Genomic DNA, 19,215 nt, shown 5'->3' with positions numbered 1-19,215 from the left:
TATTAATAGTAGTTTTAATTTTTGTAGAACACAATTACAACAACATTGCTGTTGCTTACAACTGGTTCAAAAGGTATCTCATGTTTGGGCACACGTGACTGCCATCCCCCTTCCCTGCACCCCCCCCCCCCCATTTCACTTACACTCAGTCTTACACACACACACATCTCCCTGTTCCTGTGCTGCTACCAAACTCTCAGGCTATGAAATGTACATCACACCTCCGATCTAAGGGAATCTCACCCAAATCCTTCCTTTGAATTATTGAAGAGGACCAAGCCAGCTTGACTCTGATTATCCTCCAATCAATATGCCTCGCCTCTCCTCCTATAACATCAAATGCCTCCGACGATCGATCCAGCCAATCAGAGGAGTCGGTGCAGCTCGAAATGCAGAGTGTATTGTTCTGCATTGTTTACACTGACACCGCCTGCCGTGTATAATAGGTGTGTTTATGGTCAGGACAGACGTGATTGCTGATTGACTTAGATGGTCCCGTGTGTGCTTTAGCTGTCGGGTATGTCGCCGATAACGCCACCTGTTTGTTTCGTTCTCGTGGTTTGCAGGAGCATCAAGTTGAGCAGAGATTTCACGGAGTCTATTTTTCAAAGGCTTTTCTGAATTGGACACGCAGCGCCGTGCTTATGTTTATCTTTTGGCGGCGTGTGCGAGAGCGAATGACAAAGACGAGATGCAAGTACGCATAACAAGGAGACTGCTTAAATCATTTTACACCTGATAAAGTTTGAATCCAGGGCGTTGCTATAGCTCACATGGTTGAGCAGGCGACTCGTATGCTGAAGGCATCTGCAGGGGCTGAAGGGGCTCCACTGTCTTCCCGGTCTCAGCACCTTCCTATCAATAAAGGCAAAAAAATAAATAAATAAATGAAACTTGAATAAGTTGTAGAACATAGACCCTTGTCAAAGATAACCTCGAAAGCTGAGTTGAGCACTAATAAAACTCTTTTAATTTCACTCTAAAAAGCAATTTTGTCCCGAGTGCGAGTCTGAGAGGCTTGCAGCGATTTTCTTTTTCAATCACAGACTTACAGGTGAATCAACACCTCACAACCGTTTTACAATGAGCAGACTGAATACAAACATACATCTGCAACCCTACAATTATACAAGACACACACACACACACACTCTCCCTCTCAGGCCCATATAATGGTTGCAGGAGGCTGCTCTGTTATTTGCGAAATGGAACAGTTGATGTGTGATTGTTGTCTGTCTGTACTTAAAAGCTGCTGGCTTCTTCTTAAAATGCTGTCAGGCTTTTGCACATTTTCTCCTGAAAACAGAGAATCCTCGCTCGATCGGCCCTGATAATTGTGCCATAACACAGATCACACAGAATGGGCCTCACGTGAAAGAAACACTTTGACGATGGAGGCATGCTCTGAATGTGTGTGGACGCTGGATACTTTGACTCAAATCGTAATTTTAGGATGGGCCTAAGGGTTCCAGGAGTTTGACAGCAATATCATACCGGACCAAACACCTATTATTTCATGACTGCGCACACACAAATACCTTCACTGCAGCTTGCACCGATCAGCTGCTGCATCTCTGCACACACATGTGATCTGCAGCAGGATGGATGTATCAGCGGGGGCCAGATGATGGCACTCTTCTCTCTGTACCAGGCTGCTGGATGCCCCCACCGCGTGCATTGACTGCATGATGCAGCTGGCCTCATTTTAATGATTTAAATCACTTGAGGTCCGCCGCCACACATTTTAGCGGCTTGACTGAATTTATCCTCGTTGATAGAGATCAGTGCCCTCAGCCCTGGACGTTGCCAGACTACAGTAGAAGGAGAGACCTCTCCGACTGACATGATTGGATACAGCTCTCCGCTCTGATTTTACTTTTGATCCCGCCGCTCTGACTCTGGCCCTGGGGACAGATGAGTGGAATGGAGCGGTAGAGATAGAGCAGAATGCCATGCACTCTTTTCTATCTCACTGGTCAGCCTTTTATACAGATGCAGGTCCAGAATGAATACTGTTGAAATGTACTCATGTTCTCCTATATTAAAAACAGGCATTTTGAATGCTCCACATAACATGCTGCACGTGAAGTACGGTGGCTTTCTGTAGTTAAACGAGCCTAAAAACACATTACTGCAGCTCAAAGTACAAAATTTACACTGGCAACAAATCACTTGATGATTATGTGTGTTTTAATTGGACCACAGAGGCACGTTCTCGATACGTAGCAGTTAATCAGAAAGACTTGAGAGAACGATAATGCAATGCTGCTGCACAGAAAAAGGCTTCTGTTCCTGGAGTCAAGATAGGCTGAAACATACACACGTGTGTTACCTACTCCTGTTCAACAGCAAGGCACAGCGAGGTGCAGGCGGAGGATGAGATGATACAAGTGTAACCTCTATAGAAGAGGTTTAGGAGCCTCCATAGCGCCATCACCATTCACAGGCTCAAACAGCCCACATAGAGAAACACAACGCTGTGAAGTGAACAGCAGGTCATCGGTAAAATATCGCTTTTAGCCTTTGCACTGCACTCATTACTGAAAGTACATACACACAGGGAACAGGGACGCACGCCACTTTGCATGCATGCAGTCATTATAATGCAGAGACAATGTTTCTTACCATGTGATCGGGCATGCTCAGTTAATTCCCTCTGTTGACCTGGAGCCCAATGCACTATTGATTAGCAGGATGGCAGTGTGTGTTTGTGTGTGCCTGTAATGACGCATTGTCGAGCTGAAGCTATAACAACGTGGCGTCAGAGGGCACCGTGGTGCGGCAAGGTCAAATGAAGGACGTCAGCGAGTGCTGCAGAATTAGAGCTGAGAGCCTGAGCGAGGGCCGTGCTGCAGAGGGAGAGCAGAAAATAGCACAGCTGAGGGAGACAGAGAGACAGAGCACATAAATAACAGGGCTAAGATTTCACCCTTCCCTCCATACGCCGTCACTTTTACTTCACAGGTAGCGCACTGTGACGAGTAGCCGCAAATTTATGTCACCTGAAAGCTTTTCACGAGCCGTCCCACCAACGAGGGATTTGCTCTGATAAGGCTACAGTGATTCCACCATAAACACAGACACACACATACACAGAAAAAAAAGCCAGGGAGGAGTTTACACAGCAAGCTTTCCACAAGTTGCAATATTACACTCAGTTACAGTCAGTTACATCAATGTTCATTTGAGGAAACTATTACTTTAAGAATTACAGCACGGCTGTTGCTGCATGCTGTATTTGTGGGCAAGTGTACAAGTGAACTTCAAGAACTGGTTATCCAAATTTAAGTTATTAAAAAAATACAAATACACAATACAAATAGATGCAGCTGCCTGATAATTTTGTACTTTATCGGTATATTATTCATTGCTGAAATTGTATGAAAGAGGAGAAGCTATAGCTAAGGCAGAAGTACCTCAGAAGTACACTTTAATCAAGAACTTCAGTAAAGGTTGTCACCAGTACTTTCATTTTTGTCCTGTGTATAATCGTGCCACAATCATTTACCTTTAAAATCCCCCGGAAAATTTAAATTATTAATACTGATTTAATGCAGCATTATATTTAATACTATTTCTTATATATACTGTACAATAACGCCCCAACTTTCTTCAGTTGTCTTTCTTTTTGCAATTTTTTTTTCTTTTCTGCCTTTACGGTTACCGAATTTGTCTTTTTTTTCCTTTACAGTGTCATCTATCATGGGAAATCTGACCCATATTGTGTAATTAAACGATCAATACCTCTGAAATAGTGAGGGATGTGTCGCGGCCCGAACGCCAGCTACCATGACTGATTGGGATCCGTTGTCTTAGATCTGAGTTGCGTCCTCTGCGGGGCAAAAACAATCAGAGGACACTCCACAGAAAGTCCTGCAAAGGCCCGGGAGCCACAGAGGGTGTGACAACTTCTGCAGGAAGTTGAGGAACGTGAGGAATTTTAATGCGGAATGTGAGATATATTTTCAATTAGACTGCCTAAATGACTTTTCCCTTTTTCAATAAAAACGGCAGTAATTGGAAACAGAGTTCATTCTATTATAGTTTAATTATTTCAGTTATTTCAGAAGATATACAGGTAAAGGTTTGCTGACTTTATTATGGACAACACTGGCAACACAACTTAAAAAGGGGACTAAGATTTTCCATCAAATTATATACAATTTATAAAGCACAGCGTAAAAGTCAGCTTCACTTGATTTATTTAATTTGGAAAAACTGTAAACATACTATATTTTTATTAGATTAGTGACTTATTAACTGAATTAAGTGGATTTGAAATAAAGGTTATATCACAAAATTACACCGCATCAAGCAAAGTTTACATATTCCTCTTCTGCTGGAATAATGAGAGAGCATTCCCCGACAGGTGTGTGGGTGTTGCAGAGTACACTGAACACAGCTGCGGCTGACACACAGTGAAATTAAGGCAGCTGCTAAAAGCCAATGGTGGAGTAGTTCTGAAAATGCCAGCGGCCATTTCTTATCTCACATCACAACAATTAAAACTGTCTGGGAGGTAAAACACAGTGAATCGGACCTGGACTTGTGGGTTTCCATAGTAACATGTATAATTATGGTAATTAGACCATTGTGAGCAATCTATTCCATCCAAATCAGGTAAATATGCACGGAGACCTAAATGTGCTCTGTGGAGGAAATGCAGAAACAACATTGCAGGTTTCTTGGCATTAAAAGCACAATAAAAACTTTTGACCCCTTCAGGCATAATGACATTTATTTATTGGAATACAGGAACGGAGCTCTCTCCATCCCTGATGATTTCTACAGTAGGGCCGGTAATTTTAGAACAAAACACATCTCACCAGAATATATCAGTGTCAGTGAGTTTAGACTCACTGTGAAGGCGCTTTTTCCAACTTGTTTTTGTTTTGTCGTTATTGACATTGCAAAGTTAATTACAACTTTAATTATTTTTGCTCCATTTGCTGTATCTAAATGCATAGAAATAAACTGATGTACACTGTAGTGTATAGCACTGCAACATAACTCAATTCTGTGCTTTACTTAACGTAGTTTTAAGTTATTTTGCATACATAATATGATTATGGAGAGCAAAATTGCATCTTTTATTGTACCACATTTTTCTGCATCACAGAGCGCTTGCTAGCTACTTAGCAGCATATTTTTCTTTTCATTTAAAGGTTAGAGGTCCAGAGCGGTAAACATATCTCACTTTCATTTGCCAATTTTTCTTTTGAAAACACAAAAAGATTAAACATTTTGGAGAAACAGCCGTGTCCCCAAATCGTTACACACAAACAAGTAGCTACATGTTGCAGCTAACTATTGTTTCTTGTTACCAACACCATTAATCATCTCACGACCCCTCAGATTTATCTCGTGGCCATTTGGAGAGGCTCAGTTTCTGGTTTGGCAACCATGGGACTAAACCTAAAGTCTATATAAAGGAGGTAAAATTACCACCACCTACCTAATAAAACATGGTGAATAATGAGAATTGGAATAAAGTGGAGCTTAAGCGGCAGCAAAGTGGGAACCAACCGGCTCGTCTACAGACTTCGTCTCTCAGGATAAATTGTCAGGGCTTCTGGTGGGGCTACAGGACATCTGATTCAAGGCTTCCTGTAAAATTATGAGCAATGGAAAATACAATAAAACACCAGAAAATAATGAATGCTTTAGTTTCAACATTGCATAAATGCAGGATTTAAAATTTTTTTAAAATCCAAATAGTGATCCAAATATCAACATCATGATACAAGTGCTGGTACAGTACTGGTATCGTATTGATAGCTGAACCGATCATCATTAAAATGTGTTAAGAATTTGGAAATTGATGATGGTTCATCTCATGAATCACGACACACCGCACACCCCTACATAAGCTGCCTTTATAGGACAAAAGTATTTGTATTAGTATCGGTGTTGCTGGGCCTCTAGTTACTCGGTACTGGATCGATACCAAAATTTCTATAGTCACACAACACTAGTGTTTGCTTACATGTAAACCTGCTCAAACCTTACTTACCTACAGGATAACAACCAGACAGCTGCATATTCATATATAGATATATAGATAATAATCAAAAATCATGATTAATCATTAAGCACCTTCAGTTTTTGACACTTAATTACATGTTGCTTATAATTAACAACAAAGAATCTGAATGTTATTTTTTTTACACTGCTACTAAAGTGGGTGACATTTTCTTTCTTCCAGTTTGCCATCAAGCCAGTTGTGTTTGCATTCAAATAACGTTTCCCTTCAAAGCAAAGCCAAGCTTACACTGGATGTTAGAGTGACTGTTAGCATCTCCTTTAAAGATTTATGTTTCTACTCCAAAAGCTGAGCTTTCAAACAAATGTCAAAGGTCGACGGTACAGCATCAAGGAGAGGCGTTGCCTGTCATATTCACCCTGTACACCCTGCCCTCAGGGGTCAGACACCATCCAGAGAAGGTCACTGGGTTCTCGGCCACACGGTCACAGAGGACAGTGCGTGCTCAATATGAGACATGATCTACAACCATGAAAACACGGTCAGTGTGTACAGATTAACCTCTGAATTAACATCCTGTCCTCAACAAAGTCCAAGATCTACAGTAGCTGTGATTTATGGCTGCACAGAAGACGCGAAGGGCTCGGCGTGTTGCAATCAATGCTGGTCACTTTGTTTGTGATCGACTGTAATAAAATTTGAGTTGTTGATGGTATAACCTTTTAAAAAAAATCTTTGTCACAGACATCACACTCCCCTTTACTCTGACCACCACTAATATTGATTCTCCTTCATCATGCATCTTCAATTTAAATTGTCCACTGCGACTAGACGATGGAGGAAATATTAGCACGGTAACAGAGAAGGCACTGATTTGTGAACTGATAGATAAAAAGCATTTATCATTTCGGAGTGCCCGTGATAATTAATTGATATCGATTGAAATGAGGAGTGAATGCTGATGCTAAGCGCGCAACTACGAGAGGCGGGAGAGAAGTGATGATCCAATGTTCACGCGGCTCTCACGTATAGTGTCCTCAGAAGTGTAATGCTCCTCTTCACTGCATTACAAGAAGTAGAGGAGATAGATATGCAGATATCTTGGGTAATTGAAGGCTATTATCATAATGCATGCTACCTTGTGTAGTATTCATATTCAAAAGGACAGGTTTGAGCTGAAAATATTTCAAGACCCTCAGCCTTGATTGCGGTTTGAGAGTTAGAGGATTGCAACCATCGATTCGAATTACATATGTGAAGAGTAGCATGAGGACTTGTCTTTTGTCTTTGTCTGGGAGTTCATGCAATTTAAACATCAAATTATTAAGTTCAATATTTGATGTTTCTACCATTGATGTTAAGAGGGTGATGTGAGATCTACTTGTGCATTGCTACAAAATGGAGATTTCACTATGCAGCAAACTCTTTGATCTCTATGGCACGGTGCTCACAAATGAGTCATTTCAGTGATAAGAAGGCGAAATTTGCAAGAACAGCCACTGAATTTGTTTAAGCTGAAAGAATATTGTAGCGGTTGGAGTAAAAAGTCTCTTTTTATCGAGAGGTTGTGCTCAGGGCATAGGAACTCCACCTAGCTGTTTCAGAGGGAAGCCAGAGAAAGAAAAAATCCACGCTTTTTAGCTCCAAAGCAATCTGCAAAATTCTTCAAGCCCTTTTTCACATGGCGGCTGCTGATGGATAGATTAAAGAAGCGCTATAATTTCTCTATAATTTTCCCCACCTTTCTAACATCTCAGAACCTTTGCAGCGCACTAAATCATTTGCTTGGTTCTCCGGTGCCAAGGTGTCCACACAAAGGGGACTCAACTTTGTGATCCACGGGAGCCCGAGAACACCTCTTGATTATATTTATTTCTCTGGGAAATATCAGGAAGCTTGAACTTTGCTCTCTCTGCCCGTTGTTGCGCTGCAATCAGACTCTGCAAAGGACCCTGTAATTACAAGAACCATCTCCTATTCATCAGTGGACAGAACGAAAATGCCTGCGTGTATAACGGACGTCTCTATTCTGCTAGAAAGTATGACTGGGGTGATTTCTTTTCCAACTAAATGCTAATAAAAGGTCAGTAATAGAAAAAAATATTTGTTGTGTTGAAAGAGAGGAAAAACAAAGTAAATACAGTCTGACGACAAGGCAATTTTAGTTTACTTGGCCCATGTATTTTGAAATACATGAAATCATTTTAATACCAAAAGTTAGAGTTATATTTGTGCAGCTCTAGGCTGACTCGATCTGTCACCACAACTGATGGTTAGTTAGTAAGGGGACCTCCTCAGGGCTAAAAAACCTAAGCCTGTACAGAAGATTCAAAGTGCTAATGTGCGTGCATACTGCAGTTTCTCTGGCAGTCACTGGAGACTGGCTCTAAAAGTGAGTAAAGTGTCACATTTTACTGCTTACAAAAGGTTCTGTTAACTATAGTAAGTGTTTTTTTTTTAAAAATATCTCACTATTTAAATTATATTAAACCATAAAATGATGCATTTTCACTGGTCTGGCTACTCTAAATGACAAGTGTACAACTAGTTAAGCGCTGGATGCTACCTGGGCTAATTTGAGCCACCGAACTGGATGCCTTGACTGTTTTGCTGCTACCTTTTTGAGCTTTTTAAATTTAATTATCTGACAAATAACAAAGCTTTCTGTGGGATTAATGGTACTGACAAATCATGTAAGAAGTCTTATGTGGTAAGACTTCGTATTTTTTTTATGACTGACCACTAATTAGCAGGTATTTGGTGGTAGTCATCTTGCTAACCAAGATAGCTAGTACTAGCTGATGGCTCATCAAAAAATGGCTAACACTTGCTAAAAAACTAAAAGTAAATGCATAAACCATTCATTATATATCTTTTATACAGACTTTTATACAGAAGCAGCTGTATCAGTCTTCCATCTCCAACTCTTGGAATCAAACTGAATATTTATATTTCCCAAAATATCAAATTACTCCTTTAGAAAAATGCTCCTAACTTATTACACTCCAAATATTTTTTAGGTCTCATAATATCAGCTCAGAGACAAAACAAAATGTGCAATTTCTCTAGTTGTTCTGGAAAGTCGCTCAATTAAGGCCAGCGATGCAAGTAGGAATGAAAGCAGTCTCACGATGTGACATTTTACACATACTGAGAAGGAAAAAAAACTGAATAAAGAGGCTCGAATAAATAATGCTGCACTGCAATGATAATGTTTCAGTTTGCAGAATCAAAGATTGGCACAGTGGACAGATGAGAATATAAGATATATATATAAAATCGTGAAATCCACAAAAGTAGAAGACCACGAGATGTAGATTTAAAAAAAAAAGAGAGACGGGGGAGAAAAAATTAAAGAGTGAAAAAGACAGAGGGATACAGAGAGAAGTCTTCATAGAGATTTCTTCATATGCTTTTCTGCGATTTGCTGAAAATTCATTATACGCTCTCTTCTTTTTCCCACACCCAAAATCCTTTCCATAATTCTAAGCACTGAACCAGCCCCCCTGTTCATTTTAAGACTCCATTGTTTCTTATCGCACCGAATGTGGTTGCTGCTCAGATAGGGCGTGCTTCTTTTACACACCAGCAGCAACAACAGCAAATGATAAACACCTCAGTTTGCTCCTTCATTCTTTCTCATCCTTCACAGTTTTTCTGCTTTGATTTGAGCTCCTGCAGTGACCAAAAGATATGAACAACCAGTGCAGAGCGACACAGAGGTGTAGCAGGCTTTCACCGCTGCTAAATATATACCGTTACACTCATCTCTTGTTAGATTTTAATGGCTCCAGTGCACTCGTGTAGCAAAGTCTCTCCAGGCCAGATTCTTTCTCTTCCCCTCTCCTCTACGGCCCTTCACCCGCTTGCCTCGGGGCATTAGCGGGCCTGCCGAAAGAAATCAACCCTGCATCACTGGAGACACGCGGACCCCAACCTCCCTCCCCATGCTAAAATAAACTGCTCACCTTCCCTGTGTATTATTAGCACATCAGTCTGTTTTCAGGTGAATGGGTTGCTTCTCCTGTGCACTCAAGGTTACCCAGTCGATTATTTAAAGTCGAATAATGACAGAACAGCTTGTGTTTAAGTACTAAAGCCTCTTAAAATTGAGCTTTCAGTGACGAGACTACGCTGGCTTCAGGCACCTTGCACTGGCATGCACCTGTAGTTATCCCATATGTAGCAATGATTTTGGATGCACAGATCTGGAGGGATGAGGAGAACCTAACATCATCACAATCAACTGGATGCAGATTTGGTGCAACGGTTTTTGTTCCCGCTGGCTTCCTGTGAACACCTCCTCCATTACACGAAGCTCCATACAGCTGTTCCAAAATGGCTGCCTGCTTCTGTGCTTCTGTTTGGTGTCAGAGGGCTAAAGCGAGGGAGGAAATATATGCTCCTGCGGATACACAGAGATTAGGATTAGAGCGAGAGCTGCAGCATTTGGGGACTTTGTCATTAACAGGCAGTTTTAATCAGGGTCTGTCCCAAGGCTCTGCTGCTGCTCGCCTCAGGAGCCCTGCAATCCTCAGAGAGCGGAAGAGGCAGAGCAGGAGAAGAGGAAGAAACAAGGAGAGGAATATGAAAGAGGGAGGATAGGCAATGCAGGGAGGAGGAGAAGATGAGGAAGAGGGAGGGAAATAGGAAAAGAAGGCCCTATAGTATCAGGAACAGTATTGGGAACAGTGAGGGGGAGGCAGCATGCAGAGTAAGGAATGCTGGCTGTGTTAGTGCATGTACAAGCTTTGTATAGTCTGTAGTAGGCAAGATGGTTGCTGGATGTGCTTTACGCTCCCTCTATGTGCTATTGATTTTGCTCCGGCCTGGTGTCTGTGTATTATTTGAATCTTAAGATGTCAGTGTTGGTAATCACTGGCTCCATTAAAAGGCAGGCAGCACGGCCACAGCCGGGGAGCCTGGGAAGGCGGATGAATTATTAAGGAGAGGATGAGGTGGTGGGACATTTCCACCATCGTCCTCACGAATGTCATCCCACTCAGCCGGGAGACACACAGGCACAGGCTGGCTTGACAAAAATCGACAGTGACTTTCTCCTCCCCCACCCGGAACCGGTTTGATCCTGATTGCAGACACTGCAGCTGGCAATTTCCAGAATAATCTGCAGCTCCAGCCCTGCTTGCCTGCCCTGCCCCCCCTACAGATCCGCCAGCTCTTCCCACCCCCACCCTGCCTTGTGCCCCGGCATCCTCCACGGCCCTCCAGCAGCATCGATAATATGGACAGGAGGATAGGCCTTTGATTTGCTGAATCAGAGGATCCCATCTCGCCACCCTTGTGCGTGTGAACATGTAGATGAGAGACAGGCAGAGTGAATGCATGCAAGCTAATGTGTGCTTATAAAGTCAATAAAGCTACAACATTTTTCACGCAAATAATATTCCCACAGAAATCGGAATTACAACTAGTTTGGGTTAAAATATGAACATATGAATGTAAAACAAAGAGCGGACACAAGTGATTTTTTTTAAGGATGGAGCATTGAGACCCACACAAATTATTTAAGATGAATAAGAGATAACAGTTGAAATTATTCATCTGTACATTTGTCTGCTGGATTTTTCCATCCTTATCCTTATCCTGGAAGTTGTGTTTTCATGAATTGATCATGCTCTTACAAAAAAACTGAAAGAAATTCAACACTTTTACTGTTTTTTATGGTGTCTATCTGGAGGTTGGTTTTTTTTAGTATTTATCAAAGATGTACATATTGTTATTGTAGATATTGCCACCATTTGGCAATGGTTTGTTGTTATACTGTTATACACTCACTGCCTGATTCTTCAGATACACCTGTTCAACTGCTAGTTTGAACAATATTTTAATAGGCCAATCACGTAACAGCTACTCAGTCCGTCTAGGCATGTAGACATGGTCAAATTGATGTGCTGAAGTTCAAACTGAGCATCAGAAAGGAGAAGGATGGTGCTTTGAATGTGGGATAGTGCCTGGTCTGATTATTTCAGAAACTGCTGATCTACTGGGATTTTCCCAGACAGCATCTCTATAGTTTATTATAAATGATTTGACAAACAGAAAATATCCAGTGACAATTCTCTCAGTGAAAATACTTAATAATAAATCATTGCTGGTGTCAAAGGTCAGAGGAGAATGGCCAGACTGCTTTAATCTGCTAGGAAAGCAACATCAAATAACCCCTTCGTTACAACCGAGGCACGCAGTAGAGGATCACCGAATGCACAATATACTGAACTATGCAGCTGTAGTTGGGCTACAACAGCAAAAGACAGCACCGGTCTGGTCTGATGAGTCTTTATTTCTGCTGAAACATTCAAATGTTTGGGTCAGAATTTGGCTTGAAAGCACGGATCCATCCTGCCTTATATCCGTGATTCAGGCTGCTGGTGGTGTGATGCTGTTTGGGATATTCTCTTGGCACACTTTGAGCCTCTTATTATTACCTGAGCATTGTTTAAATGCCACAGCCTACTAGAGTATTTTTAGTAAGTGATGTCCATCCCTTTATGATCACAGTGTACTCATACTCCGATGGCTGCTTCCAGCTGGATAACACACCATTTTTTGAGTCACAAACCTCAAATCATCTCAAACTGCTTTCCCGAACACGATCATGAATTCACTGTATTCAAATAGCCTCCACAGCCTTAAAGGGAAACGAGCTAAAATAGCTTGTTTCAGAAAGTACAACAAAATGACCATAGAAGGTTAACCTGTCTGTGACTTTTGTACTGTAATACAGTTCACAGTGTTTCAGACTTCAATGCTGACAGTAAAGCATGAGTAAATTATAAAAGAAGAAGACAGGAAATATATCTCAGAGTTAAGATCATACAATTAAAGAGGAATAAAAACCAACAACTGTAGCTTAAAATTCACATAAATTCTTTGCATTATTCACCTAACACTCGCATGACTCAAAAAGAGTGATTTAACATGAACTATGACATCAACACAGCTGTGCCCTATGCCAGTTTTTAAAAGTAAGAGCCAAATTCACATCATCCAGTTATTTTGAAAAGCACCAGTTTATGTGTGCTCTTGATAATGGCATTAGGGTTTTAATAATGGAGCGAGAATATGGAACAATGACCACACTGCTGGCCAGAATTCATGTAATATCTTCAGAGGCACCTGACATGGTGACAGAACGCATCAGTGTTGGGCAGACTAGGACGAGTCACTATTTCCCCCAGAAATGGAGAGTAATTTTCTCTCTATTTGAGAGACTGCGTCTCAGCACAGATAGACATAATAAGATGTAAATTGGCTGAGGGCTGATATAGGGAAGGGTTGCCTCACTTGGAGAAACATGAACAGCAATTAACCATGGGAGAGACGAGTGCGCATTGTCTCCATGGATGTGAGCTTGAGCTGCTCCACCAACCACAACATTATCGTCAAAATGCACCAAAATGCTCGACCTAGGAAGACTAACACCACACTGGCTCACTGTCTATATTTTTTATAACACGCTCAGACAGCTTTTCAAATGCAGTTATGTTGACAACCGTTTAAAAACGCTTATACTACTTTTGTTGAACAAACAAGACACACATTTAAATTCAGATGTAATTTTTTTGTTTATATTTTGACTTCTAGAAAGTGAGAAAATGAAAATACAGTAATACTATAATCTGCGAATCACAGGATATCACATTCAGAAATGACAAGCTCGGGATTTACATCATTTATTTTTTCTTTGTGGCATTCAACCTTAAGTCTGCTGGTTGAATCAATTTATTTGTTTAACTAGCGAAACCAAAGGTAAGGAAAAGCATTTGGAAACAAAACATTTGAGCGAGTGCGTGTGCACATGCACGGATGTGTAAAGTGTTTGCATGTTTACTTTTCTGCTCTTGTTTTGGTGGTAATTGGCAGCCGGTCTGGCAGGGCCATTGTTGAAAAGTGTGGCCTGCCTCTGACAGTGATTCCCTATTATCACTGTAAGAGAACTGTACGCTTAGAAGGATTCAGGCTGAGAACATTTCATCCCCACATAACACCATGAATATAAAAGCAGGGGTTTGTGATCGAGGCCAAGTTTACAGAGATTAAAAAAACACTGTTTATTACATTTTCTCCTGTAATAGACTAAATAAGCGGAGTTATCTCTAACTCATGTAACATCTCTGCTGGATGTAAGCCACACTGAGACAATGTGAGTGGAGGAACTCAATGAACGACTTATGCAGAGTCTGTCTTTAATACTTGAGGTCTGTGGCACTGCTGGGCCACCATGCCAACTAATGTTACTATGAAATATTGTTTTCTGTTACTCTGTTACTTCGTGGTTGGTTCAATTTTGTAATATGCATGAGTGGTAAGTGCACATAAGCCGCTGCTTCGGCCTACACGCTTTCTGTCTGAAATATAGTTGGGTTTGTGCTTTTGTGTGTTTTTTTTCTTGTACTGCTTGTTTTGTTATGATCATATAGAAATAAATAAATTCATTAAAAACACAACAAAAAACAAAACAGATCTGACCAATCAGACTGCTGCATTTGGTAACAAGCGCACTCATTACTCACAATGTGAACCGGTTCTGAAAATATAATGATATGGAAATAGTAAAGTAATAATTTAACCTCAGGCACAGCTAGATGCTGCTTCAGCCTCCTTGGATGTGGTCAAAATCTCCCTGCTACTGCTTTTTCTTGAGAATTGGATGAACCCACAATCTTTGTTTCTTCCTTTTCTTGTTTGGCAACATCAGGACCAGCTCAGTGTATAACAGCTCTTAGCCCTGTGATATACTGGTAAGCTATCCAGGGTATACCCTGCCTCTTGCCCCATGACAACTGGGATACACTTCAGCCCTCAGTGACTGGTTATGCAAAAAAATGGGTGAACCGAGCTACAAATAATTAGTTTAAAGATCAAAAGATTGAATTATCACAAAAATATACAGAGAATAGACATAGTTTACAGTAAATATCACATAATTACTGCTCAAAAAATTAAGGAAACAATTTTAACTTTTAGTTTTAACTATACCCGTGCAATACCAAAACTTGGGCAAACATACGTATACATCGGTGGGCAGACGGGCAAAGATGTGTTTAAAAATAATTAGTTTGTATAATGTGTCTGACCGCATTGACAAGCAAAGGAGTATATGCTGAGCTCTGAATGCTACACTGGGCGGTGAGGTTAAAGCTGGGCACTGAGAGGCGAGAGCTGTAATACTGTGTGTATGGAAATAATGATGCATGCTTTCAGACAGTCTCCTGAAAGCCTTCATGGTGTTGTACTTATTTGCACAAACAAACAGAAATTGCTGTGCCAAGAATATAAAAGAGCTTTAGAAAGAAGTTCAAAGCCTTTCGCTAACTTTCTTACCTCTGTGCCCCCTTAGTTCTGATGTCAGAAATTTGTGGGAGGGAAGGGTTTCCGAAGGTGTTCGACCATCTGACAAGCTCTTCTGCAGACCTAAAAGTGGATTAGTAATTGTGGGGGGTTGCAGCGCAGCTAAGAAGTTTATACAAAAGTTAAGTGTAATTCTGCAGTGGGAAACACGGTTAAGTGACGAAGTGGGGAAAAAAGCCTCTGGAAGCAGTGGAGGTGACAAATATTGCAGTTCCTCAAAAGGCCACTTGAGGCTAGCTTCAAAATTGAGTCAAAGGCAGCTTTTCAGCAGAAATGAGGATACTTAAGAGTATGGTACACAAAAATGTGACTACTATAATGCATTTTTTTAGTTAAATGTTCAGTCATGTATAATGTGAGGACATTTTGTGTGACAGGTGAATGCCAAGTAGTAATGAAAGGGACCTACATAGCCACATATGTAGTATTGTTGTGTCTCTGTTCAGCAGGCCACTATGCAGGACTCCAGAGAAAAAAAACAAACTCAGAGGTAGCTTTATTGCTGGAGCATAGAGGGACAAAATACAAACAAAGCTAGGGTGGAGCCAGAAGTGAAAAGTCGGAGACAAAAACGGAATTCACGGAATGAAGGAGCACAAGGAACTGTACAAGGAACTGAGGAAAACTGAGGGGCTTAATACACACATGAGATAATAGTGAAAGAAGACAGGTTAACAGAATCTAAGTAATGAGGCAAAAACCTGAACATGAAGCACACGAGAGGGAGGGAATGGCAAAATAAAACAGGAAGTAACCAAAACATGAGAACACCTAACTGAGAGAGACTTAACAACTGGACACGGGAAATACAGGGAAAGCAGGATAATCTGAAATAAAGATAAAGACAAAAATAACAAAAGGAAACACTGAAAACAGAAACTAGGAACAAAACTCATCATTCACAAAAGCAAAAAAGAGTAAAGAAAAGACAAAACGCAAAACACTGAGTCAACGACCCATCTCTGTCTGTGCGATGCATACACTCTATGGCTACACCTTGCTGATGATATCTAGCTTGTTTGATCGATACACTGAGGCTACAGTGGCTTCAAAGATATCACGTGTCTTTTCATAACTGTGCCTTTTCTGTAAGGTACATTTATCGAAGCCATGACCACTTCAAACCCACTGCATTCTCTGCTCCCAAAAAAAACAACAACAAAAAACCAGGAAATAAACAGTGTAAAATGTGCAGGTGCGTCAAATGATCTTATATTCAGTACTGATAATTGATTTTCCCCACTGGTGCTTTTTTCCCGAAGTGAATGAGGGACTGTAAACTCAATTTCTCTGTGTATTTCACAGTAATCAAAGCATGATATGGCCTGGTCGTGTATGATTCACGTGGCTAGCTGCAGAAGTTCAAAGTTCCCCCTGGTTTTAAAGACCTCAGCGGTGCTGTGGAGGTTTCTATGAGGTCTGGGAGTTTGGAGGTTTGTTTGTGTCAATTACATGCACACACCTAAGCTTTGGTGAATAATAGTAGATATCCATTTCATCCCTCATTTGCACACTCATTTTAACTACAGGGAGTGCAGAATTATTAGGCAAGTTGTATTTTTGAGGAATAATTTTATTATTGAACAACAACCATGTTCTCAATGAACCCAAAAAACTCATTAATATCAAAGCTGAATGTTTTTGGAAGTAGTTTGTAGTTTGTTTTTAGTTTTAGCTATTTTAGGGGGATATCTGTGTGTGCAGGTGACTATTACTGTGCATAATTATTAGGCAACTTAACAAAAAACAAATATATACCCATTTCAATGATTTATTTTTACCAGTGAAACCAATATAACATCTCCACATTCACAAATATACATTTCTGACATTCAAAAACAAAACAAAAACAAATCAGCGACCAATATAGCCACCTTTCTTTGCAAGGACACTCAAAAGCCTGCCATCCATGGATTCTGTCAGTGTTTTGATCTGTTCACCATCAACATTGCGTGCAGCAGCAACCACAGCCTCCCAGACACTGTTCAGAGAGGTGTACTGTTTTCCCTCCTTGTAAATCTCACATTTGATGATGGACCACAGGTTCTCAATGGGGTTCAGATCAGGTGAACAAGGAGGCCATGTCATTAGTTTTTCTTCTTTTATACCCTTTCTTGCCAGCCACGCTGTGGAGTACTTGGACGCGTGTGATGGAGCATTGTCCTGCATGAAAATCATGTTTTTCTTGAAGGATGCAGACTTCTTCCTGTACCACTGCTTGAAGAAGGTGTCTTCCAGAAACTGGCAGTAGGACTGGGAGTTGAGCTTGACTCCATCCTCAACCCGAAAAGGCCCCACAAGCTCATCTTTGATGATACCAGCCCAAACCAGTACTCCACCTCCACCTTGCTGGCGTCTGAGTCGGACTGGAGCTCTCTGCCCTTTACCAATCCAGCCACGGGCCCATCCATCTGGCCCATCAAGACTCACTCTCATTTCATCAGTCCATAAAACCTTAGAAAAATCAGTCTTGAGATAATTCTTGGCCCAGTCTTGACGTTTCAGCTTGTGTGTCTTGTTCAGTGGTGGTCGTCTTTCAGCCTTTCTTACCTTGGCCATGTCTCTGAGTATTGCACACCTTGTGCTTTTGGGCACTCCAGTGATATTGCAGCTCTGAAATATGGCCAAACTGGTGGCAAGTGGCATCTTGGCAGCTGCACGCTTGACTTTTCTCAGTTCATGGGCAGTTATTTTGCGCCTTGGTTTTTCCACACGCTTCTTGCGACCCTGTTGACTATTTTGAATGAAACGCTTGATTGTTCGATGATCACGCTTCAGAAGCTTTGCAGTTTTGAGACTGCTGCATCCCTCTGCAAGATATCTCACTATTTTTGACTTTTCTGAGCCCGTCAAGTCCTTCTTTTGACCCATTTTGCCAAAGGAAAGGACGTTGCCTAATAATTATGCACACCTGATATAGGGTGTTGATGTCATTAGACCACACCCCTTCTCATTACAGCGATGCACATCACCTAATATGCTTAACTGGTAGTAGGCTTTCGAGCCTATACAGCTTGGAGTAAGACAACATGCATGAAGAGGATGAAGTGGACAAAATACTCATTTGCCTAATAATTCTGCACTCCCTGTATATTATACCAGATGTGCAATATAAGCTGGCAGAGCTGCATGGTGACATGTTGGGGTCAAACTGGTCTTTACGCATTTCCAGAATATTGACGTTTGGCCAAATACCAAGAAAAAAAAAAAAAAAACCTTTTAAAAAAACAGCCTATATCTTATGACCTATTTTTCTAATATAACAGTTAATTGCCATGTTGGTCCAGTTTAAAAACAGACAGCAGACAGCACACTAAAAGCCTGATGAAGCCAAGTGCCGGTGTGGTAGTAGGATGCAGTCATAAAGCACTTATCATGGCACTGCCTAGTGGCATGTCCATCAAGCATCCAGTACTGGGATATGGAGTCACCCCTCATGTCTACATGTGCCATGGACCGTAACTCTGAATTGAAACATAACTTTTTTTTCCCCTTTGTTTACAAGAAAGCGGCACAGAGCCACTTGAACTATAAATAAAGACATATACTATATTTACTATGGCTAAAACTGTTCTTAACCTCTTCAAGTCTTCGGTTTTTCCTGCCATGTCTCTGTGTCTGGGTAAACAGTCACTGAAAATGAATCAGATGGAGCTTGATTCAAGTATCTGTCATCTAGAAGCAAAGTGTATAAGAACGCCATGGTGCAAACTCACTTCCAAAAACGTAGGGGCACTGTTTGAAGTAAATAAAACAGAATGTAACGATTTGGAAATCTCATAAACTCGTATTTTATTCATGGCAAAACATAGAAAACGGGTATAAAAAAAAAAAATTGGGACAGGCAGCAAAAGCTGGGA

General features: G+C 41.0%; 1 protein-coding gene across 6 annotated transcripts in view; it reads right to left on the bottom strand.

Moving 5' to 3' along the window:
* The window catches only part of LOC146380295 (uncharacterized), a 48,938-nt gene continuing 29,723 nt past the window's right edge, over positions 1-19,215 (bottom strand). For 2 of the 6 annotated variants that reach the window (XR_014801289.1, XR_014801291.1), the window contains exons 4-6: positions 5,456-5,607; positions 2,626-2,849; positions 1-855 (exon numbers count right to left, since the gene is read on the bottom strand). Coding sequence is in view for 1 of the 6 variants with exons in the window: in XM_084939272.1 (XP_084795398.1) it covers positions 763-855 (93 nt within the window). In the remaining 5 variants the exon portion in view is untranslated. The remainder of the gene's footprint in view (positions 856-2,625; positions 2,850-5,455; positions 5,608-19,215) is intronic. The other 4 variants (XR_014801290.1, XR_014801292.1, XR_014801293.1 and 1 more) reach the window with 2 other exon arrangements.

This window comes from Perissodus microlepis, chromosome 9 (assembly GCF_051167445.1).
Source record: "Perissodus microlepis isolate ML-2025 ecotype Zambia chromosome 9, ASM5116744v1, whole genome shotgun sequence".
In the NCBI taxonomy this organism is placed as follows: Eukaryota; Metazoa; Chordata; class Actinopteri; order Cichliformes; family Cichlidae; genus Perissodus; species Perissodus microlepis.
Note: the sequence above shows the minus strand (reverse complement) of the source record. Positions and strands in the feature narration are given on the sequence as shown.